We start from the raw sequence: 25,741 nt of genomic DNA, 5'->3' as shown, positions 1-25,741 counted from the left end.
CATGTTGTGACCCAACCATAAAATTATTTTCGTTGCTACTTCATAACTGTAATGTTGCTACTGTTATGAATCGTAATGTAAATATCTGATATGCAGGATGGTCTTAGGCGACCCCTGTGAAAAGGTCCTTCGACCGCCAAAGGGGTCGCGACCCACAGGTTGAGAATCGCTGGCGTAGAGCATCTCCTCATCTCTAGACCTCCAGGGAGTTGAACTATCTAAAACACTGGTGGGAAGTCAAACCTGGAGAAGATCACCTAATCCTAGATTCCTTTCCCCAACTTAACCACTAGAGCCCCCATCAGCACTGGGTGGGTGCGCCCATGCCCTGAGAAGGGGTTTCCTCTACCTGGGGTCTGTTTCCTACGCCGCCCCGAGGAAGAAAGCGAGGGAAACCAGGGTGACAGGTCGACCAGATAGCTCCCCAAACACTCCCTTTCCCGCGCGCGTCACGGGAGTTTCACCAAATTCCCGAGAGTGGAGAGTCGGTGGGCTTTGCTGGGGACTAGGATACCCTGCTTTTCTATGGACTCAACCAGGCCTTGGGGCTGGAGGCTGAGAAAGGGCTCCTTTCCTCGGAGATGAGGCTGAAAAAGACGGGACTTCGGGGAGAGCAAGCCTCGAGGGCCCAGCGCCTCCTAAGCCCCATCCAGGGCCCAGCTGCACAGCCGCTCCTGCCCTCCTGGGCGCAGCCTGCCCCGGACTCCGGCACTCACACCGCCCGAGCAGCCGGCGCCTCTCACCCGCGGACCAGCCGGCCCGTTAGCGCCTCGGGTGTAGCTGCACCGACTGCGCCTGTGCCGCCTCCCAACCCACGGATCCCCCGCATCCGCTCCGGGCTTCCGGGGGAGGCGAGTCCGCATCTCCATTGTTGACCGGAGGGGAGGCCCCAGCCCCGTCCGGCGGTGTCCTGGCCGGGGAGGCCACACCCGCGCGGGGACGGCGCCTCCAGCCCGCGCGCGCCCGCGGCCGCAGCCCCGGAAGTGGGACTGCACTTCCCCGGCGGAGCCCGGCCGCGGCTTCCCGCCCGCCCGCAGGCCGCTCCCGCAGGCAGTTCCCCGCCTCCGCCCGGCGGGCTCGGGTCGGGGAGGCGTCATGGAGGCCGAGGACCTCCAGGAAGAGCTGACCTGCCCCATCTGCCTGGACTTTTTCAACGACCCGGTGTCCATCGAGTGCGGCCACAACTTCTGCCGCCGCTGCCTGCGCCGCAGCTGGACGCCGGCCGACGGCCTGTTCCTCTGCCCCGAGTGCCGGCAGCCGTCGTCGCCCGCCGCGCTGCGGCCCAACTGGGCCCTGGCCCGGCTGACGGAGAAGGCGCGGCGCCGGCAGCAGGGCCCCGTGCCCCCCGGGCTGTGCGGCCGCCACTGGGAGCCGCTGCGCCTCTTCTGCGAGGACGACCAGCGGCCCGTGTGCCTGGTGTGCAGGGAGTCCCAGGAGCACCAGGACCACGCCATGGCGCCCGTGGACGAGGCCTTCGAGAGCTACCGGGTGAGCTCGCCGCGGGCCGCGGGGCTGCCGGGGAGTGTGTACCGGCCGCCTCGCTGTCGTCAAAGACGCCCGGGGTGGCTGCTGGCCCCCTGGGAAGCACGAAAACAACTTTGAGGCTCAAAGAAGGGACGCTGCACGGAGCTCAGAGCGGAAGTGAAAACGGGGGGTGGGAGGGGCGGGATCGCTGCAGGATTTCTCGGGAACCGCCCCGGGGAGCGTCTAGTGCCAGGCAAACGCACTGAGTGGGCGTGTGTATACCAGTGCTGTCCGATGGAAACGTCAGGCAAACCACATGTGTAGTTTTTATAGTGGTAAAAAGAGCAGGTGACGTTCACTTTTTAAAAATACATATTTTTATTGATTTCAGAGAGGAAGGGAGAGGGATAGAGAGATAGAAACCTCAATGGGAGAATATCATTGATTGGCTGCCTCCTGCACGCCCCCTACTGTGTGTGTGGGTGGGGGTGGGGGGGAAATGGAACCCCCAACCCGGGCATGTGCCCTGGGCCGAAATCGAACCTGGAACCCTTCAGTATGCAGGCCGACGCGCTATGCACTGAGCCAAACCAGCTAGGGCATGTTCATTTTTAATAATATATTTTATTTAACCTAATTATCCAAAATACTGTTTAACATTGTTCTGAAGAAATACCTGTTTTTTCATAGTAGACCTTTAAAATCCGTGTGTTATTCATTTACAGCACATATCAATTCCAACTATCCACATTTTGGGTGCTCACTGCCTAATGGGTGTTGTATTGGACGGTGCAGGTCTATCCTGTGGGTGTCACAGACAAGGGATGATTTGGGAAAAGCATGGGTTAAAATGAGGCTGGGTATTGTTACTAGCTTCTTTAATCAGTTGGAAAAATCACTTAATGTTTGAATTGTATATTATTTGGCCTATCTCATGCGTTAGTTAAGAAGCTTCAGTTGAATAGATCAGTTTATCCTACTCTGCGCCAGCCACACTGGCCTTCTTGCTTTTATTTTCAAGGCTGTTCTCTTTCTCTACCCTTACCTTCTGTCCTTTAGATCTTACTTGCTTTTAGCTTGAAGATCTTCCTTGATCATCTTTTCCAGAGTAGCCCTGTCCCTTTCCATTACTGATGGTGTAATCCAGTGGTCTCCAACAGAATTGGTATCTAGTAAGTACTGGTTGAATGCATTCACTGAATGACACAAGTTAACTGATTTTGTAAACTATAAAATGTTGTGCAGTTTTATCAGCTGACTACAAACAGAAAACAGATGTAAAGCTGGACAACGAAATATACAGTAATTCCTTCATTCAGTAACATTTGTTGATGCTTACCTGATGCCAGGCATTGTTCTAGAATCTGGACATAAACAAACGAGAAAGACATAGGCCTTGTCTTATAAGCATGTAAACCAATAATTTTAGTGTCTGAGAGTTATCCAAGTTTGTACCAAGTACCCAGAAAGTCTGAGGTCGGAGTGATCAGCGAGGAGTGAGGAATGGCATTACAGAAGCATTAAACATGAGTTCAGTCTTGAAGGGTAAGTATAGCAAGGGAGGGGAGAGGATATTCAAGCCAAGGGAACAGTGTGGCAGTGTGGAATAGCATGTGATAGGACTGGAGGTTGCTTAGAACTTCTGGAGTGTAGAACATGGGAGGGAGGATGGTGGGAGTTGAGGCTGAAGAAAGGGGCAAGGGCCATGTCATGAAGGATGTTGTTCGTAGCTTTCTCTTTGAGGCAATGGGCACCGAGGACTTAAAGGCAGGGAATGACACCATCAGTTTTTGGTTTTAGAAAGATCACTTTGATATCTATGTGGATGGAGAAGACCAATTAGACTGCTGTGGCACCATTTCAAGCATGAGGCAATAAGGGCCTGAATTAGTGCGGGGCAGGGACGGATGGAGAAGAGGGGATGGATTCATGAGTGCTGGAGTTGAATGACTTGGTGACTAATTGGACTTGGTGGGTAAGGGAGAGAGAGGTGTCTAGGATGACAGTTTCTAGTGCTCATTTTGGGACATGTTGAGGGGAGGCGACTGTGACAGGAAGTCTAAGGAAGAGGGACAGGAGGCAGGGGGCATCAGAGGCTTGAAACACTATTTTAGAATGATCAGCCTACCCATAGAAGAAGTAAGCAGATGAGATTCCCCTAGGGCAGTGGTCGACAAACTGCGGCTCTCGAGCCACATGCGGCTCTTTGGCCCCTTGAGTGTGGCTCTTCCACAAAATACCGACTTCTGCGCATGGGCCACGAAGTTTCAATCGCACTGTACGTGCGCGCCTGCACGTGGTATTTTGTGGAAGAGCCATACTCAAGGGGCCAAAGAGCCACATGTGGCTCGCGAGCCGCAGTTTGCCGATCACTGCCCTAGGGGAACCACATAGACGGTAAGAAAAAGGGGGCATAAAGAGAAGCTGGGAAATACCAGTGCTTAGTAACCAGCAAAAGAGATAGAAAGGACCCATAAGAGAAATGGAAGGGAAAATACATTTGTGGGTGAGGGCTGAGGCAAATAAAGTGGGTGGTTGTGAAAGGAGAACAGGGCCCTTAAATCTTAAATCAACTGCCTCCTGCACGTCCCCTACTGCGGATGGAGCCTGTAACCCGGGCACGTGCTCTAACTGAATTGAATTGTGACCTCCTGGTTCATGGGTTGACACTCAACCACTGAGCAACACCAGCCAGGCTCAAAAGGTCTTTTAGATGAACACAAGTTGTTTTTTTTTAAGAGTCATTGGTGGTGGAGGAGAAAAAGAACAGAGAAAGAGAAGTAGCTTCATAAACTTGAGGAAGCAGATTATTTGCATGGAAAGGCTTTTAAGCACTGTTCTTTCTACTCTTATGCCATTCTGCTGATTCTCAGAGCTAATCCCTTCATTACTATTAATTCATTTAACAAATATCTCTTGAACACTGTTTTGTGTCAGACACTATACTACAGCATCAGCCATAGCACTGGGAATAGAATGGTGAATAAGGCAGGTAAAGACTGTTTTCATGAAGTGTATAGTCTATTTGGGCTGGGGGTAGGAGGTAGACAACAGACAGACAAATAAATGAAATAATCACGGATTGTGATATGCTGTGAAAGAAATAATGTACCATGCCAGGGAAGTAACAGGGTAGCTTTCTCTAAGATGACATTCAGGTGAGACTTGATAGAGGAGTAGGATCCAGCCATCTGAGGAACAGTGGGAAGAATGTTCCAGGCACTGGACAGCAAATGCAAAGACCCTGAGGCTGGGAAGAGCCTGGAACTGAAAGAAGGTCTAGGTGCCAGGAGCATCATGAGTGAGGGAAAGTAGCATAAGATGACTTGGGTTATATCAGGCCATACTAAGGTGTTTGAATTTTTCTGGTGAAGAGGAAAGCCAATAAAGAATCTTAAGCAGGGTAGTGACATGGTCTGATTGGCTTTTAGAAAGATTATTCTAGCTGCTTTGTGAATATCAGATGAGAGAAGGACAAGATTGGAAGTAGGAAACCAGCCATGGGGTTATTACACATGCCCCTGGGTGGCAGTGTTTCTGGATTGACCTCCGAGGCTATAAGCCCTCTCTAGCCTGCTGTCTGTCTTTGGCACTCTAATCCCAGATCCCCTGACCCTGATTTATGTTTATGTTAACTAGAGAGTGGCAGTGGGGACAGAAAGGGGGCTGATTTGATCTCTATTTTGGAGGTACATCTGCCTGCTTGAATGGAATGCAGAGATTACAGTGACAGAAATGCACAGAACCTAAGAGCCGGTATTTAAGAGACCATTTAATCCATTTGTTATCAGCTGTGACCCAGGAAATGTGTGAGGCTGACTTCCTCAGATACATAACTAGTTTGTGAAGGTCTAGATGGAAACTCATAACTGATTTGAAGTTTAATGTTATTTGAACAACATGATCACAAGCAGCATATATCTTCATTTTGCAAGTGTATGCACTTTTATTATACTTATGGTTTTATATACACAAATTTTTCTGATGTTAAATCAAGAGAAAATGGTTTTTAAAAACCAACTAGCCAGCTTTGAAATGTTTGGTGCTGCCCTCCTGCCACCTCCTGGCAGTTTTTGTTATTGCAGGGAAGGGGTTTTCCAATTTTACTCAGTGATCCTGTTTATATCCCAACTGTGGCAAGATTCAGAAAGACTTAAGAGTCTTGGATAATAGAACCAACTATGCAGGATAATTCATGCATACTAGAATTGTTAAAGGCTTTTAAAAATTGAAAAATTCTATTTAAAAGATTAAATTGTTTTCATTATCAAACAAAAGTAAAAACTTAAAAAAAATCTTGGTCACATACGTATATCATTACAAGCCTCATATATACATTGAATTTGACAGCGATCACAAAGTAGTAGTTACATAATTGAACAAAATAATAAGATTATTTAAGATAATCACTTACCTTACTGAGCAGGATTATATACCTATTTAAGTGAACAAGTAGGAGTAATAAGTTGATTTTGTAATGCTACATATAAAACATTATATTAGAAAATTGTACAAGTGATATTGTGATATAAAACAGAACTACTATATAAATTCCTTTGTAACCTAATGTTTCCCGCCCCCCAACATTTTACTGTGCAATTTTCAAGCATACATCAAAGTTGGAAGAATCTGCATATATAAAAGGCTAAGCGACCGGCCAACTGGCTGACCGGCTGGCCAACCATACCGTCAGTATGAGGCGCACTGACCACCAGGGGGCAGATGCTCAATGCAGGAGCTGTCCAGCGACAGCAATTTTGCAGATTGCCCTCTCGCACTCCAGGACCCCTCAGGGGATGTCAGACTGCTGGTTTTGGCCCAATCCCCGCAGGCTGGGCAGAGGGACCCCACCTGCCAGAGGGACCCCCGCTCACTCTCCAGACACCCTTCGAGCCATGGTGCCGCCCCAGGTGCGGCTGGCCGGGGAGGGACCACAGGAGGTTGGCTCCAGGGCATGTCTGGCCCGTCTTGCCTAGTCCCACCCCCACTGGCCACCTTCTAATTAATTTCCTTTCATTGTGCACAAATCTGTGCACAGGGCCTCTAGTTTTGTAATAATACCAGTATACCCACATCTAGGTTCTGTCATTAACATTTTATTCTATTTGTTAATCACCTATCTGTTCATCTGTCTATATCTTCTCTGTATCCATCAATTCTTATTTCTTTTTGAAGCATTTTAAAGTTAATTGCAGAGAGTACACTTCCTCCTATACTTTAGCATGCTTAGCATTAACCAGAGTTAACATTTGTTTATGTTATTTTCTGAGGTAAAATTTAATATAATGAAATAGATACAGTTTAAGTGTACATTTGAGCCATGTTTCAATTTTTCCTGGAATAAGGAATAGAATTGCTGGACTCTAGGATTAATGTATGTTAATTTTATGCTACACCTTTTTCTGAAGCGGTTGTACTATTTCATACATCCACCAACGTTGTGTGAGAGTTTTAGTTGCTCCATGTCCTTGCCAACTTTGGTGTTGTGTTTTTAAATGATCTAACTTTAAGCATTGTCACTTATAAATTATTGGGAGAAAAGTGATACCTTTTAGTTTTTATTATTCTCCTAGAGAATAATTTAAAAAGTAATTATACCGCTTATTTCTTTGTTCTATTCATTTATCTTTTTTCCTTTAAGCTTTTTATTTTGACATACACACAGACTTACAGAAAGCTTCCCTCAACCATTCTTCAGCATTTGGCAGTATTCACCAGTTTTTAATTTCAGTACTCTTTTGCTTTGTGTATAAGAAACCATTACTCATGTTTTTTCACTAATCACTCATTGCAGCTTCTATGCATGATTTTCATTCTCTGCAGACCCCTTGTTGTTGTTCCAGTTTTAGCTTATGCTTTTTTACTCTATAGAATTCTACTGGGTGGTTTTATTCACACCCAGTGCTTCAAGTGCTGCCTGTGCTCTAACCCCTAAATCTACTTCTTTAGCTCAGATCTTTCTTGACTCTTAACTGCTAACTACACTGAGTGGCATTGTTTTCCCATATCTTCAGAAAAAAATCACTTCTACTGTCATGGTAAACAACCTGCTCCCCTATTTATAATGGTCTGGCCCTCTAGCAACTTCAGCACGAAATTATAGCTAATTTGTCTACAAACGTCAGGTGGTCATAATAATCTGGCCACTTAGTGTATATCCACTTGGATGTTCCATAGATATCTCAAGTGCAATGTATTCAAGTAGAATTTCTTTTCTTCCCTCCCATTTACATACTGTTCCTTCTTATATCTCCTAATTTGATAAATGACCTACAATCCATCTAGTTACTCAAGCCAGAACCCAGGGGCAAAAGCTGGACTCCTCCTTCTTGCAGTCATTTGGTCATCACTTCCTAATGGCTCTCCTCTTGTGTGTGTCTCTAACCTGCCTGCCTCTGTCTCTAAGGTCATGTCTGACATTCTGCTATCAGGTGCTTCCCCTCTACAGCCCACTCTGTTAATGCTGACTGACTTGGTTTTTTTTTTTAATAGCTTATTTGGGTTTTTAAATTACAAAAATTATTTAAATTATATGCCTCTTATAGAAATTCAAACAAAACAAATTTAGAAAATTTCTCCCTTCCCCCCAACTTTCAAGCCATTTCTATCCTCTAGAAATAACTAGTGTTAATATTTTGGTGTATAACCTCCCATATTTTTCTTCTATTCAAACTCATACATACACACACAGACACACACTCTTTGCAAAACAGAATTATGTAACACTATTGCTTTACAGCTTAGTTTTAATTTAATATAATATGTCAATATATAGAGAACTACCTGAAATTGATGTGGAGTATCAATATACCATAATTTATTTAATAATTTCTCATTGATAATGAATAATGCTGTAGTGAACACTCCTATATATTGATTACTTTAGTAGTGTTTTTGTTGCATAGATTATTAGAACTAGTATTATGTACATTTTAAATTTTGTGAAATCTTGCCATTGCCCTTCTAAAAGATGCAACTTTGTACTTTCCTACTATGACGGTGCCAGAAGCTTTTTCTACCTTGTCAACGCTAGATACTTATTGTCTAACATTGTTCAGTTTTTGCCAATTTAATAGGCAAACTCTATATAGTTTTGTGGCGATTTAAGACCAGAATATTTCTTATTCTGAAGATGGCCTATGACTATCTTCAACATTTTCTCAATATCATTGCCTATTTGGATTAGGTGACCTTTTTAAGCTCTTGAACAAGGAAGTTGCTTGGAGAGATGATTTCTGTCTAATATGTGTTTCTGCTCGCAGGAAAAACTTCTTATGACTCAGTGTAGTCTAACAGCCAAGATGAAGAAAGCCATGCATCTTCAGGACATGGAAGTGAAGAATGCTGCAGAGTGGAAGGTAACAGCAGAAGTGGTTGGACATTTCTTGCCTCTGAGGCCCTTGCAATCTGTGGCTGCCATCAGTTGTCAGGCCCCTTGCAGATAAGGTGATAGAACAGGAAGTATGTATCTGTCCCTAATGATCTCTGAGTTCCATATACTTCATCCCCATCTCTACTTTGAGGTAGTGCCACCTTCTTTCTCACTTTTTCCTAAGGTTGGAATTGGTTTGGGTCCATGGCATTGTAGAAAGTAAATGGACTGTGCTTTCAGAGATGCTAATCTAGTTGGGAGGCATGATGTGTGTGGGCACAAGCACATATCTAAAGGTTTAACAAAATGGAAGAGTACGTGTTCTGAGGGCTAAACTAAGTAATAGATGTGAAAGTGCATTTTAGTTTAAAAAGTACACAAAGCATTGCTAGCAATAGTAGAGACCCAGATGTTACAAAGAATAAATGAATACTATAAAGACTAATATAAAGATATCAAATAAGTTTAAATAGAGAAGTGGAAATTTGTGGGGGGTAGGCAGGAGCTTTTCTGGAGGAGGTGATTAAAATGGAAGGATCATGGATTACTGGGGAGTCATGTGCAAGGAGTTTAGGAGTAAGGACTAGGCAGAAACAAGGACTGAGCAAATCTCATGTGGCTCTAGGACAAGATGAAGAATCAGAAATTGAGATTCAGTGCAGAATTTACAAAGCTGCATGACTTCCTGGCTGAAGAAGAGCAACTGTTTCTTCAGAAGTTGAGCAAAGAAGAAGAAGAGACTAAGAAGAAACGGACTGAGAACACATTACGGCTCCATCAGATAATCACTTCCTTGAAGAAGCTCATCTTAGAGGTCGAGGAGAAGAGCCAGAGTTCCATCCTGGAGTTGCTTCAGGTGAGACCGGCAGGGGAGGGGTTAGTTAACATCACTAACTGAATTCTCTTATCTTCAGAGCTGAATGTCTTTCTTAGTGAATGGGTTAATTGTATTACTACTGTCGTTATACAATTAAATAAAGATTTACTATTTAAAGGAACTTAATGTACAATGTAGGTATCATTCACCTGGTTCAATAATTTATCTAGGATCTGAAGCACATCTAAGACTTTTCTTTTTGTCTTATTTATATGTTTGTTCAAGGTGGGGCAAAAGACTCAGACTGTAAACCTACTTTTGCCCCACCTTGTATTTACCAGCAAACAAAAGGGTAAATATAAATGAGCTAAGCATGCCAACTCAAGAAGGCAGTGGTTGTGGGAAGAGCTATAGAGCAAACCCAAGAACTAGTAAGGAGAAAAAAATAATGATTTCACAGTAGCATTATTTATAGTGGTAATGGTGTTGAGGACAATCTGGGTATCAATTACTGAAAGAGGAAACTGGCAAAAAGTGGACACATGGATTCAATGTATACATAGTAACAGGAATGGATCTTAAAAACATAATGTCTAAGAAAAGAAAGCAGAAACAGAGTGCAACACAAACTCTAACTCATTGCATAAATTAAAAATATATAAACCTAAGCAATACTATGTATTTTGCAAGAACACATTAAAAAATTAAGCACAATAGAATGGTTTTTATTTTCAATGTTGCTGTGTTTCTAAGAAGAATAGAAGTGAGTTATGTGCTAAAAGTGAAGGAATAAATGAAAAACAAAAAGGACGGAGGGATGGGTATCAATAAAATAAATTCCCCGAGGCTCTGAGATTCTATGATCCAGTTCTATTTTTAATTATTTGTCTAATCTTGCACTTACGTTGGCTGATAAATTTTTTTGTAAGTACTTTGCTGGCTCATGTGTATCTTTGAGGTTTCAGACTCTAACTAGATATTAAACCTTTTGTTTAAATGTGTTATTTCAAAGGTTCTGCTAGATTATATGTTTGGATATGTAATTGGAACTTTATTGTTCAAGCAAGTTGTAAAAGTTCTAGACAATTATTGGAGATCATTACATTTATTTATTTATTTATTTATTTTTAAAGGATCTCTTACCCTTTGCGACAGCAAGGATGGATCTGGAGATTATTATTATTTTTTTAATTGATTTTTTACAGAGAGGAAGGGAGAGAGATAGAAAGTTAGAAACATCGATGAGAGAGAAACATCGATCAGCTGCCTCCTGCACACCTCCTACTGGGGATGTGCCCGCAACCAAGGTACATGCCCTTGACCGGAATCAAACCTGGGACCTTTCAGTCCGCAGGCTGATGCTCTATCCACTGAGCTAAACCAGTCAGGGCTGGAGATCATTACATTTAGATATCATACATATATTTAAGTATTGCTTAACTATGTCCACAGATTTTGACAATATTATTTTTATTGTTATAGTAAAACTAGAGGCCCGGTGCATGAAATTCATGCACTCGGGGGTGGGAGGGGGTCCCTCAACCCGGCCTTCACCCTCTTGCAGTCCGGGACACCTCGGGGATCAGGCCTAAGCCTGCAGTCAGACATCCCTCTTGCAGTCCGGGGCTCTCGCAGTTTGGGACCCCTCGCTCCTTACCACCTGCCTGTAGTGGAGGCGGGAGAGGCTCCCGCTACTACTGCTGTGCTCACCAGCTGTGAGCCTGGCTTCTGGCTAAGTGGCGCTCACAGACCACCAGGGGGCAGCTCTTGCATTGAGCGTCTGCCCCCTGGTGGTCAATGCACAGCATAGTGACCGGTCCGTTCTGCTGTTCAGTTGATTTGCATATTATGCTTTTATTACATAGGATAACCATTTTTAATATAAAATCTACAGAAAAAATATAAATCACAAGCTTAACAAGTTATCACCAAGTGACCCAACCATGTAACCACCACCCAAGTCAAGAAGTAGAACAGAAGTAGCATCCCAGAAGCCCTCCTCGCACCCTCAATCAATATCCTTTACCTCTTCCTTAAAGCTAGTCTCCTTTCAGGCTTCAAAAAAAAATAATCCCTTTTGTTTTGCTTGTTTTTGAATAAGAGTCTTTCAGTATGCACTCTTTTTTTTCTATCCTCACCAAAGGAGTGAGGATATCTTTTCCATAGATCCCCAGAGAGAGCAGAAGAGAAGGGAAGGGGCCGGGGGGAGAAGGAGGGAGAGAGAGAGAAAAATATCAGTGAGAAAGAGACACTTTGGTTGTGTGTGTGTGGAGGAGGGGGGTGTGAGCTGGGATCAAACTTGCAACCCACGTATGTGCCCTTGACGGGGAATTGAACCTGAGACCCTCAGGTGCACAGGCCAACGCCCTAATCAGTGAGCCACGTCAGCCAGGGCTCAGTATGTGCTCTTTTGTCTCTGTGTTTGTGAGATTAATCCACGTGTTGCAGGTAGCAGTAGATCATTTGTTTTTATCACTGCATAGCAGCAATTCTCCCCCAGAAACAATGTCTAGAGACATTTTTGGTTGTCACAACTCAGAGGTGGTTGCTACTAGCATCTAGTGTGTAGAGGCCATGGATGCTGCGCAACATCCCGAGAACACACCTCCCCTTCGGCTCCAGCAAAGACTCATCTAGCCCAAAGTGCTGAGGTTGAAAACCCTCTGCATAGTACTTTATTCCTTGGTATCTAGTCCCCCAAGAATACCAAAACCCATGGATACTTAAGTCCCTATTATAAAATGGCATATCCCTAGATTATTTATATATCTAATACAATGTAAATAGTTGTTATACTATGTTTTTTAGGGAATGGGAAAAAAAGTAAATTTTAGTACATATGCAACCATGGTAGGCCTAACTATATAGTCAGCAACAATGTAACATTTAAAAAAATATATATATATTTTATTGATTTTTTACAGAGAGGGAGGGAGAGGGATAGAGAGTTAGAAACATCGATGAGAGAGAAACATCGATCAGCTGCCTCCTGCACACCTTCTACTGGGGATGTGCCCGCAACCAAGGTACATGCCCTTGACCGAAATCAAACCTGGGACCCTTCAGTCCGCAGGCCGATGCTCTATCCACTGAGCCAAACCGGTCAGGGCTGTAACATATTTTTTAAACTTTTCGATCTGCAGTTGGTTGAATCCATAGATGCGGAATCTTGGATATGAGGGGTGACAGTTTTCCATAGAATCAGTACACGAAAACATATTACTCATTTTACTATTAGCAAACTTTGGGTTGTTTCCAGTGTTTACTGTTACAAAAAGCAGTTAAGAACATCTTGTTTTGGTTCACTTAATGTGTACATTTTCTGTCAGTTATGTATCAATGAGAGCAATCTCTGATCACAGTAGTTGTACCAATTTACACCATTGCTAGCAATGTGTGAAAGATCCAGTTGCTCTATATCCTTATGAATACTTAGAATGATCAGTTCTTTAATTTTAGCCATCTGAAATGATGTATGATGTTATCTCATGCCCTCAATCAGCACCTCTTCCCTCTTCCTGAAAGGTACCTGGCATTTGATGACTAATGAGGTTGAGTACTTTTCAGATGGTAATTAATCATTTTGATATATTTCCTTTTTAAAAAAACAAAAAACAAAACAGCTTTCTTGAGATATAATTCCCCCATTTTAAGTGTACAATTGAGCAATATAATTTTATCAAGCTGTGCAACCCTTACCACAATCCAGCTTTAGAGCATTTTCGTAAGATCCGTTTTTGTTTGCAGTTAATCTCTGTTCTTACTCCCAGCCTCCCACAACCTACTTTCTGACTCTGTAATTTCACTTTTTTGAATATATCACACAATCGTATTATGTTGTCTTGTGTATCTATTCTTTCATCTAATATAATGGTTTTGAGTTTTATTTATGTTGTAGCATATATTAGCACTGCATATGCATTCCTGTTTAAATCCCTGAGCAGTACCCCATTGTAGAATACAGCAGATTTTGTTTCTCTTTTCACAAATTGATGGGCATTTGGGTTGTTTCCATCTTTTGGCTGTTATGAATAATGCTGTTATGAACATTTGTCTGGTATTCTGTGTGTGAACATATGTTTTCAAGATAGTAGGAGCAGAATTGCTAGGCAGTTTGGTATATTTAACTTTTTAAGAAGCTGCTAAACTCTTTTCCAAAGTGGCTGAACCATTTTATATTCTCACCACATCCTAACCAACATTAGTTACTGTCTCTGATTGAAAGAGAATAGATGGAGAAGTTGGGTTTTTATTAATGTCATAGTGCTAAAAGAGGAAGAATAAAGTTTCAAGAAAGGGATTGATTGACATTGTCAACTAGTACAGAGGGGTCACAGGAGAAAAAAAAGGACATTGTGTCAATTCATTTGCTTTGGCAGCAAGAGATCATATGTGACATAAACAAAAGCAGCTGACAGAAAAATACTGCTCACAGAGTTGAGTACCAGCTCTCATGAGGAAGGTACAAACTTACTTCTTTCTCTCTTCTCTTCTCTTCACAGAATCCAAAAGATCTTTTGACCAGGTATGAACTCCTTCTTTCTTATGGGGGTCTACGTGGAATGGTAAGGATACAGCCTGAGTAGAGGGGAAATAAGGCTGGGCTCCATGGGGCAATCTGGTCACATCTGGAGGGGCCTGTGGAAGAGGAGTTCTGTTCACTTTTGCAAGGAGGAATAGAAGAGAAGTTGTCTAAGCTTTGGAGCGGGAACCTTCATAGGAGTTGGGGGTCTTAGCTGCCCTAGTTGTCTCCTAAGAAGAGCATCCTTCTGTACTTTTTTTTAGGAGTGAGAACCAAGATGTAAACTATTCCCTTGAAGTTCTAGAGGTGAAGACTGTGTGCCATATACCATTGATGAAGGAAATGCTGAAGCGATTCGAAGGTGAGCAGAACTTCTAGGAGTTGGAGCTCCCTATAAGTCTTTAAAATAAGAGAATAAACAAAGAGAAGTCTGGAAAGGAAGGAGGAAACAGGATATGAAACTAACAAGAAGGCCAGGAAAAATGGTAATTACTTAGGAATGAATGGATATATGCTTCATTCAAGAAACATTTATTTAGCTTTAGTCAGTTTGGCTCAGTGGATAGAGCATCAGCCTGCAGACCAAAGGGTCCTGGGTTTGATTCCTGTCAAGGGCACATACCTTGGTTGCAGGCTCCTCCCCGGCCTAGGGCCCTGGTCGGGGCTTGTGCAGAAGGCAACCAATCAATGTGTTTCTCTCACATCAGTGCTTCTCTCTATCTTTCTCTCTCTCTTCTACTCTCCCTAAAAATCAATGGAAAAATATCCTCGGGCAAGGATTAACAACAACAGAAAACAAAACAAAGAAACATTTAACACATACTATGTGTTGTTAGAAGGCACTAATGATACAAAAAGAAAAAGACATCTTCCTTCTAAGTATTCATAAGCAAATTGGAGACATAGACACATATCACTGTAATATTGTGGGTTCAGTGTTTATCAGTGGTATGAAATATTATAGATGCACAGAGGAAGAGCTCTGTTGCAGGTGAAGTAGGGAAGTTTTCACAGCAGAGATGACAATTTTGGCATTTGAGGGTTAACCGAGGTAAAGCCAGGTAGACTCCCTGAGTTGAGCAATGGAACTGAGAGTCTAGGGAGAACAAAAAAAGTGAGAGTTTGCAGAGTACTGGAGAGGAGATGGCTATACAGAGAAAGAACCCTGATGATGTACAGAGGCAACCCTGAGTTTTCAGCAGAGTACTGGTCAGAAAAGCTTGTAAAGAACTACCTGAGGTTAAGGAAGGAAGTTTCCAAAATGACTATAAGGAACAGTTCCTGATGCGCACACAGGCCTAGGAACAGTACCTGTTTCTACCAGCCAGACTGGAACATTCTTAATTCATGATTACTGAATAGAGTATTCAGGAAAGTCTTGCCTCATTAGTGGGGAATAATTAACCTATACTGAGCAGTGCTTTGGACTCACCATAAAAATCATGAATGAAGACTCCAAATAATCAAATTATTCCTGAGTAATTGCATCCCAGGACAAGCTCAAGAAGATTGATTAGAATTTTAAAAAATGAGTGCATGTTCAGCAATGTAAATGCACAATCTTTGGCACCCAATCAAAGATTATCAGGCATGCAAAGAAGTAGGAAAACATGACTCATAATGAGAATAATTAATAGAAATTGACCCAGGATTGATCAGGTTATTAGAATAAACATAAGACATTAATACAGTAATTAAAACTGTTCTGTAAATAGGCATATAGAGACATGGAAGATATAAAAAAATAACCCTAGATCAAACTTCTAGAGATAAAAACTGGAATGACTTAGATGAAGAATACACAGGTTTGGATAAATAGATGATTAGACATTGCAGAAAAAAAATTAACGAACTTGAAAATGGAGCAGTGGCAACTTTGCAAAATGAATAAATGCACAGAGTAAAGTACTGAAAATGAAAAGAGCATCAGAGAGGTATGGGACAACTTCATGCAGTGTAATACATGGTAGTTGGAGTCCTTGAAGGAGAGAAGTAGGATGGGATGAAACAAAAGTATTTGAAAAAATAATGGCCAAAATTTTTCCAAATTTATTGAAAACTGTAAGTACACGGATCCAATAGCTCAACAAATCCTAAGCATACGAAATATGATGAAAACAACAAAAGCAGTGCTAAAAAAAATTTTAAATATAACAGGATAAAAAGAACATGTTATAGGGGAACAAAGATAAAGATGACATCACATATCTCATGGGAAACAATGCAGGTGAATGAAATCTTTAAAGAACTAAAAGAAAAAACCTAGAATTAAAAGATCACCTGAAATGATAATGATATAAATAAATATATATATTTTTGTCATTTAAATATCGTTAAAAGTAAATAGTGATGGTTAATTTACATGTTAACTTTACTGGGCCACTGGGTTCCCAGATATTTGGTCAAGTATTATTTTGGTTGTTGCTGTGAGTATTTTGGATGAGATTAACATTTAACTTGGGAAACTTGAGTAAGACAGACTGTCCTCCGTAATGTTGGTGGGCCTCATCAAATCAGTTAAAGGCCTAACTAGAACAGAAGGCTGGACCACTCCTCCCCCTCCCTGAGCAAGAGGGAATTCTACAGTAGACTGCCTGTGGACTTCATCAGCAGTTTTGGCTCCTTTCAAATGGAGCATCAATTTTCTATGGGTCTTGAGCCTGCCCATACACAGTAGATTTGGACTTTCCAGTCACCATATTCATGTGAGCCAATACCTTTATAATCTTTGTCTCTGTATATACACATACATCCTATTTGTTCTATTTCCCTTGGTACCCTGACTAATACAGTAACTGAATGTTTAAACAGACAGACAAAACAATAACATTGTGGAGTTTGTAACATATTACAAGTAAAATACACAATAATAGCATGAATGTTGGGAGGGAAGAATGGAAGTATACTATTAAGCAGTTGTTATATGTGAAGTGGTATAATATCACTTGAAGGTAGATTCTGGTAAGCCTCACAACAACCACTAAAATAAAACATAATTAAAACAAAGGAGATAAAGTGGAATCATAAAAATATTTTATAAATCAAGAAGAAGACAGAAAAAAGAACAAATAGGAAAAATAGAAGACATATTGGAGGTATCACACTACCTGATAAACTATACTACAAGGCCATAGTAATCAAAACAGCATGGTACTGGCATAAAAACAGATAGAGATCAATGGAACAGAATAGAGAGCCCAGAAATAAACTCACGCCTATGTGGGCAATTAAAATTTCATAAAGGAGGCAAGAAAATACAAGGGGGGTAACTAAATGATGTTGGGAAAATTGGACAGATACATGCCAAAAAATGAAATTAGACCACCTTCTTACACCACGTAGAAGAATAAACTCAAAATGGATTAAAGGCTTAAATGTAAGACTCAAAACCATAATCCTCCAAGAAAACATAGGCAGTAAAATCTCTGGCAGTATTTTTTTCTGATATATCTCCTCCGGCAAAGAAAACAAAAGACAAAAATGAACAAATGGGATTATGTCAAAAGAAAAAGTTTTTGCACAACAAAGGTAACCATCAATAAAACAGACAACATACTGAATAGGTAACAATAATTGTGAATGATACATTCAATAAGGGATTAATATTCAAAATTTATAAGGAACTCATATAACTCAACAAATAAGTAAATAATTAAGTAAAACCCAAACAATCCAATTAAAAAGTGGGCAGAGGACTGAATAGACACTTCTCCAAAGACTTACAAATTGCCAACAGACATGAAAGATGCTAAAGTCACTGTCAGAGAAATGCAAATTAAAACCACAGTATCATCTTACACCTGTCATAATGTCAATAAATCAACAAGTGTTGGTGAGGATGTGGAGAAAAGGGAACCCTCATGCACTTTTGGTTGGAATGCAAATTGGTGCTATGGAAAATAGTGTGGAGGGTTTTCAAAAATTAAAAAATATAACTGCCTTATGACCCAGCCATTTCACTTTCGGATATATATCCAAAGAAACCCAAAGCACTAATTCAAAAGAATATATGCACCCCTATGTTCATTGCAATGTTAATTTACAATAGCCAAGATACGGAAGTAACCCGGGTGCCCATCAATAGACAGGTGGATAAAAAAGTAGTGGTATAGCCATGGCTGGTGTTTGTCAGTGGTTAGAGCACAGGCCCCGTGCACCAAATGGTCAAGGATTCAATTCCTGGTCAAGGGTACATACCTGGGATGCAGGTTTGATCCCTGGCTCTGATTGGGGAAGAGGAGGCAACCAGTCGATGCACCTCTTTCACATCAATGTTTCTCTCCCTCCCCCCCCCCCCCCCCCCCCCCCAAACCTTCCTCCCTTCCACTTTCTCTAAAAAGCAATGGAAAAAATATCCTGGGTGAGGATTAACAACAACAACAAAAAGTAGTGGTACATATATTCAATGGAATATTATTTGGCCATGAAACAGAATGAAATCTTACCATTCGCAACAGTGTGAATGGACCTAGGAAGTGTTACGCTAAGTAAAATAAGTCAGAGAAAGACAAGTACCATTTGATTTTACTTATATGTGTAATCCAAAGAACAAAATAAACAAAACTGAAACAGACTCATAGACACAGAACAGACTGATGGTTGCTAGAGGGGAGGGTGTTGGGGCACTGGGTAAAAAGATGAAGGGATTAAGAAGTAGAAATTGATAGTTACAAAATAGTCATGGGGATGTAAAGTGCAGCATAGGGAATATAGTTACTAATACTGCAGTAACTCTGTATGGTGCTAGGTGGTCCTGTAGTATCTGGGGGAACACTTTATAAAGTATATGATTATTTAGCCACTATGCTGTACACATAAAACTAATACAAAATAACATTGAATGTAAGCTGTAATTGAAAAGTAAAATGAAAAGAAAACATATAGCAAGATGATAGATACAAACCCAATCATATTATTAATTATTAAATATAAATTGTCTTATATCCTAATTAAAAGATGGAGATTAATTGGATTGGATAAAAAAGCAAGACTCAACTGTATGCTACAAGAAATACATTAAATATAAATACATGTTAAAAGTAAAACAATGGAAAAAGATACACCATGCTAATATTAGTCAAAAGAAATCTAGAGTGGCTATATTAATACCAAAGATTTCAGAGCAAAGAATATTATCAGAGATAAAAAAGGTAACTTCCTAATGATAAATGGGTTAATTCATCAGGAGGACATAACAGTTCTAAACTTTTATACATGTAATAACAGCTTCACAATATATTAAGCAAAAACTAATAGAGCTACAAGGAAGGATAGACTAATCCATAATTATAGCTGATGTTTTAATACTTTCAATAATTTTTAGAACAAGTAGGCAGAAAATCAGCAAATAGAGTAGGCTTGAAGATCACTAGTAACCAACTTTATTTCACTGATATATATATAGAACACCAGAATACACATTTTAAAAAAGTGTACATGGAACATTTTAACTAGATACACCAAGGTAGGCAATAAAACAAATCTCATTAAATTAAAAAGAATTCAATTTATGCAAAGTATGTTTTCTAACCATAATGCATTTAAGTTAGATATTAGTAACAAAAATGTCCATGGAAAAGTCCCAAATATTAGGAAACTAAATACATACTTCTAGATAACCCAGGAATTAAAAGAGAAATAAAAAAGGAAATAGTAAGTTCTATGAACTGAATGAAAGGGAAAATACAAATCAGAATTTATGGGGTACAGCTAAAGCAATCCTTAAGGAGAAATTTATAGCACTAACCTATATTAGAAAAGAAGAAAGTTCTCAATTCAGTGTCGAGTTCCCACCTTAAAACACTGGAAGAAGAGCAAATAAAGCAAGCAATTAAAAGAATGGAAATAGAAATACTGCAATAGAATACAGAAAAATTATTGAAACCAAAGGCTAATTTTTGGAGAAGATTGATTTTATTAATAAACCTTTAACTAGAATGACCAGAAATAAGAGAAGGTACCTATTGCTAATATCAAGAATGAGAGGCCAGCACCAACCTGTATAATTTTATTAACCAATGTCATCCCAATAAATTCAATAAAAAAAGAATGAGAGAGGCAACATCACTACAGATTCTACAGATATTAATAAGATAATAAGTGAATATTATGAACAACTTTTTGTTGATACATTTGACAACGTAGATGAAATGGACAAAATATTTAAAAGACACAAATAAGGAAAGCTTGCTTAAGAATAAACAGATAACTGGTATAACAATTTCTATTAAAGATATTGGTGTTATAGTTAAAAACCTTCCCAAATGGCCTTCCTAGTGAATTCACCAAACATTTAAGAAATAAATATGTATTCTCCATGAACTCTTACAAAAAAATTGAAGAGGAGAGAATATTTCCCAATTCATTCTATGAAGCCTGCATTACCATAACACTAAAATCAAAGACATTACAAGAGAACTACAGATCAGTGTTTCCTGTGAACATAGAATAATTCTAAAGATTTTAGCACACTGAATCTAACAACATATTAAAAGGATAATACATCATAACCAAGTGGTTTAAATATTTGAAAAAAATAAATGTAATTCACCACAGTAGCAAACTAAAAAAGGAAAATATGATAAGCTCATAGATGCAGAAAAGCATTTGTCAAAACACAACATCCATTCATGATTTTAAAAATAAGACAAACTAGAGAGACGTGGAGAGTCAGAGGGAAGAGAATTTGGAGGCAGGGAGGCCAGGGAGGATGTTATAGACAAAGTTAAAGTGAGAGATGCTGAAGATCTGAGTGAAGACAGTGGCCGTGAGAATGAGAGGAGGAAAAGAACCCGACTGATATTTCAGAGGTAGAATTGATAGAACTTGGTGACAAATTAGTCATTGAGGGTTAGAGGGAAAGAAGAGTCAAATAACCTCAAGATATCAAAGTGTGAGTATTTGGGTGGAGGTAATGCTGTTATATCTTAGAGACATAGAAGACAATGATATCTGCATTTGTAGGGGGCCTCGTCCCAAGTGGGTGGAAGGAGACAGGATAGTAAGTTCCGTTTTGAGTTATCTGTTGGAGGTCTGTGGAGATGCCCAGTGAACAACTGGAACCAGTGAAGAGAAACCTTGTTCATGATGACATTCATGTGTACCTGTACAAAGGGCCAGCCAGTCAACAGTCTTGGTCTAGTTCTGATTCAACAAGTCAGAATTTGTTAATATTTCTCCAATTTTTTTGCTGGTTGTGAAGTCTTATGGCCGTGATCTAATGAGCTCCCTATTTTCTAGGTCTTAGTCTTTTGTAGCAGCAGAAGGGAAATGAGGATTTCAGGTTGCTAGTGGCCCACCTGAGGGATAGTTGAGAGGCAATGAGGAGTCTCAGGCCTGACAGTACATGTTAGGAGGAGAAAGATGGAACTGAAACTGGAATGATGGGTGTTTCTGGAGGAGGGTTGGTGGTAAGCTCTTGCATTATTTATCTCAGCTCTCTTTTTCTCTGCAGTGGCTATCAGTGCAGCTGAAGACACAGGTCATCCCCACCTTGTCTTCTCCCAGGAAGGGAGGTATGTGAAAAATGGAGCACCCGCCAGTTCTAGGCCATTACTTTCTACAGCATGGAACTACTTTACTGGATGGAGGACTCCTCAGCAGAACACACACTTTGTGGAGAAATTTCAACACTTACCATGTGTTTTGGGAAAAAAACGTTTTCACTTCAGGGAAACATTACTGGGAAGTTGAGAACCGAGATACCCGGGAGATTGCTGTGGGGGTGTGTCAGGAGGACGTCATGGGGATTGTTGATAACGCAGAAATGTCTCCTCATGTGGGCATCTGGGCTATTTGTTGGAGTCCTGCTGGCTATTGGCCCCTAACAGGCTCCCCTGTGAGTCCCACCAAGCTAGAGCCAGCTCTCCACCGGGTAGGCATTTTCCTAGATTATGGGGCTGGAGATATCTCATTCTACAACGCTGTGGATGGAGTGCACCTACACACTTTTTCTTGTTCTTTTGTCTCATGTCTCCGGCCGTTTTTTTGGCTGAGCCCATTAGCATCTTTAGTCATGCCACCAGTGACTGGTGGAAAGTGATCATGGCTCTTCTTCCCTGGCCCAAGAATCCCTGCCTGTGTTCCAGGGACACCCATTTCTTGGCACTCTTCTTTAACTTCACAGTGATCCTTCATAGTACATCATTACTATCCATTCAGAACTTTTGTGTTTTGTTCATCTCCCTGTATGTCCTGTAGGGCAGATATGGCAGATCCTGTTGGTTGCCTTTCTAGCCACTTGCCCCACTTCTCAGCTTCTCTTCTGGATCTTTCTAATTGAACTGTTTGGTGTCCACCCTCTATGTGATTCAGGAGAAGCAGTCCCATGTGAGGTAATTCTGCCCAATGAGATAGGTTGGGAAGTTTTCCAAGGTGGGGAAACTTTCTGGGGAATATTTTTGTAGCTTCTAAAAAGAGGTATTTGGAAAGCCACAGCTCTTTTCTGATATTAGCAGCTGTCTTGGAACTGAGGAGAGTACAGTAACAGTGGAAAGGAAGAAAAAACATGGTCGTTGCTGGCATCATCAAACTGTTGGAATTTCCCTAATCCCAAACTACTTGTTATCTGAGATTATTGCTCCCTTCTGTATGAGGCGATTTTAGTTGCATTTTGGTTACTTGCCGTCTGAAGTGTCCTAACTGGTGCTATAGGCACATAGCGTGGACATCCCACCGTTGAGGCTTATCTCATTTTTTTCTGAAACTTGACAAAGTATGGAATCCACATTCACTTCAATTGCATAATTCCTCTTTCCAGTAAGTACTATATCCTTCACTTTTCTGTATCAGAAAACTGAGGCAGTCTTCTCTGACTCTGCCCATGTTACTACTCTCTTCACCTGACCAGGTCTCAGCCGTCAAGTGTTGATTATGCTGTCTGTTTGTTAAAATCATAGGTTATATATACAAGTTTATTAATATAGTAGGAATGTTGAAAAACTTTTAAGTATTTACACTGTGCTAGCCTCTTCACATAATGCTTTCATATGACTCTTGTAACAGCTTGGTGAGATGGAGATTAAAGTCCTATTTTTACAAGTGAGAAAACAAACCTTTAGAGTAACTCACTAATGATTGCTTAGCTGGCAAATGGGAGTGTTGGGATTAAATTTAGATCTGTTTGAGATGAAAGCCACACTTTTTTCTACTCTGCATTTATTTGTAAGTATTTATTGAATGCAGATTGTAGGTCAGCATAAATTTGTTTCTTATTTTCTTACATGTTTTTATCCTCTATATGTGTTTTTCTCTTTACCTTTATACTCTCAATTGTAAGCACTCAAGAGGATTGTGGAAGTTACTGGATAGTTATTTTAAAAATAATGATTGTTGCTCTCGTTATAAAAGTTGTGCACTACTTATAGAAAATTTGGAATGTACAAAGTGTGTAAAGAAAGTCATCAGTGGTCCCACCATTACTAACATGTTAATGCGTTTTCTCCTAGATTTTCAATAGATTTTCTGGCAGTGATTTAACAAGGCTTCTTTCACAACTTCTAGCACCCTCCCTAACTCTTCTCCCCCTTCCTGTGTCCCAGCCCATTCTGGCTTATCTTCCTATTCAGCCAGGCCAATACGATTTCACTTAATGCTTTCTGCTGAGTTCTCCTTAACTCTCCAAGTTACTTGAGGTTATGAGTTGAATGTGTCTTCCAAAAAGATATGTTGAAGTCCTACCTGTGAGTATGACCTTATTGGGAAATTAAGTTGAGGTCATTAGGGTGGGACTAACCCAATGTGACTGGTATTCTTATAATTAGAGGGAAATTTGTAAACACATACACACACACATGAAATGCCATGTGATGACATGGAAGATGGCTATAGGAGAGATTGGAATTATCAAGCCAAGGAATGCCTGGGCTGCTAGAAGCTGGGAAAGGAAGGAAGAACCCTCCCCTAGAAGCTTCCAAGAGAGCAGGGTCCTGCCCACACCTTAATTTTGGACTTCTGGCCTCCAGACTGTGAGACAATAAATTTCTGTGGTGTTAAGCCAACCAGTGTGTGGTACTTTTTAATGGCAACCCTAGGAAAGTAATAGGTTCCATCAGGACTTCTAGTACCCGCCTTGTTAATTTCCAGTCCTTGGGAAACTTGTCAATACCTTTACTCCTCTCTTCGTTCTGGGCTGTTGAACCCGGTTGATTTGGCTGTGCTCCAAAGTCTTACTCTGCCTTAAAGAGGGCTCTTTGAGCTGCTTGGTAAACAAACTTCAATTTTTGATCCCTTGACTTCCTTTTATATATCTAGTCGCAGTGATTCCAAGCTTCTTCTTCTTTTCTCAAGCTTTCATGAGCTGCCTTACATACTACTCTAGCTGGGGTAAAACTTTACTTCTACCTATCTTAGGTTTTCAGATAGGATTCTAACAAAAAATTAACAAGAAAAAGAACAGTTTATTAACACATGCAGCACATGACACTTGAGAGAAACTAAAATGAAGAGTAGCTCAGATTGGAGGCTTAGCATTCTGACTTACATAGTATCTTCAACAAAGACCAATAAATTTGTGGAGAAATAACAGGACAAAGGAAAGCAGTGTTAGCCTCCCCAGGGTGGCAGGTTGCAGGAAGGTAAATATATGTGAGGAAACTAATGGAATAGTTTGTTTGCAGATTCTTCTGGTGCTGTGTCTGGGTTAAGAGGCTGCCTCCAGTAAAAGGAGAATTTATATCTTGCCTTTAGGCAGAAAAGTGGGGGGAGTTGCTTTTCCTGGATTTCCTGCTGCTTATTTGTCTCAGCTCAACATAACTTACATGTTAGGCATATTTTGGGGTGACACATTAGGGTCCTTTACTACTTATTATTGCAAAGAACTCGCTTCTTTTACTGAGAAAAAATTTTTTCTGGTACTGTACCCAATTCTTTGTTCTTTTTTTGAGTCTTGATATTGGCCCCGCTCATATACTGAGTATGGGATGGGACCCATGTGTTGTATTTACTGAAACTCAAATAAGCTTTTCTGATGTACAAACAAGATTGAGAATAAACTTGTAATAGCTTTCAATTTTACTTGGAGGTTTCTCTGAGTCTTTACTATGTTGAATGTATTACCTGACTCATTAGGAGAGGTATTTATTATGTAGCCTTAAGAAAGCTTATTTCACCACAGACACTTTAGCTTTGGGAGGAGAAATTAACACTTCCCCAAAAACAGTTTGACAATGACTTTTTTAAAAAAAATCCTCTCTGGAGGATATTCTTTTCCATTGATTTTTAGAGAGAATGAAAGGGAGGGAGAAGGAGTGGGGAGAGAGAAACATCAGTGTGAGAGAAATACATGGACTGGTTCTGGTTGCCTCCCCAATGGGGTGCCCTGAACTGGGGAGGGGAGAGTAAACCCACAATCGAGGTACATGCCCTTGATAGGGAATCTAACCCTTCAGTCTGTGGGTTAATGCTCTGACCACTGAGCAAATCTGGCCAGGGCTGACAATGATCAACCTACACTTTCTCCAGGTGAACTTGACCATCTCAGATTTCAACCTAGACTTGTGCTGCACAGCCCCCAAAGTTGGTGATGCGTGCTTTGGTTCTGTAAACTACTCATGCTGTGTGATCCTGA

General features: G+C 40.8%; 1 protein-coding gene across 1 annotated transcript; it reads left to right on the top strand.

The window, feature by feature from the left end:
• The first annotated feature begins 908 nt into the window (after positions 1 to 908).
• On the top strand, positions 909 to 25,188 carry TRIM4 (tripartite motif containing 4). The gene is given in 7 exon segments (XM_070412623.1): positions 909 to 1,488; positions 8,727 to 8,822; positions 9,462 to 9,692; positions 14,156 to 14,178; positions 14,439 to 14,536; positions 21,629 to 21,825; positions 21,827 to 25,188. Coding segments are annotated over 7 exon segments (1,428 nt in total). The 5' UTR covers positions 909 to 1,095; the 3' UTR covers positions 22,217 to 25,188.
• The last annotated feature ends 553 nt before the right edge of the window (positions 25,189 to 25,741 follow it).

The sequence above is a fragment of the Myotis yumanensis genome, unplaced genomic scaffold, assembly GCF_028538775.1.
Source record: "Myotis yumanensis isolate MYYU_CA2020_CCGP unplaced genomic scaffold, mMyoYum1.0.hap1 SCAF_4, whole genome shotgun sequence".
Classification (NCBI taxonomy): domain Eukaryota; kingdom Metazoa; phylum Chordata; class Mammalia; order Chiroptera; family Vespertilionidae; genus Myotis; species Myotis yumanensis.
This window is presented reverse-complemented; position numbering and strand designations above follow the sequence as displayed.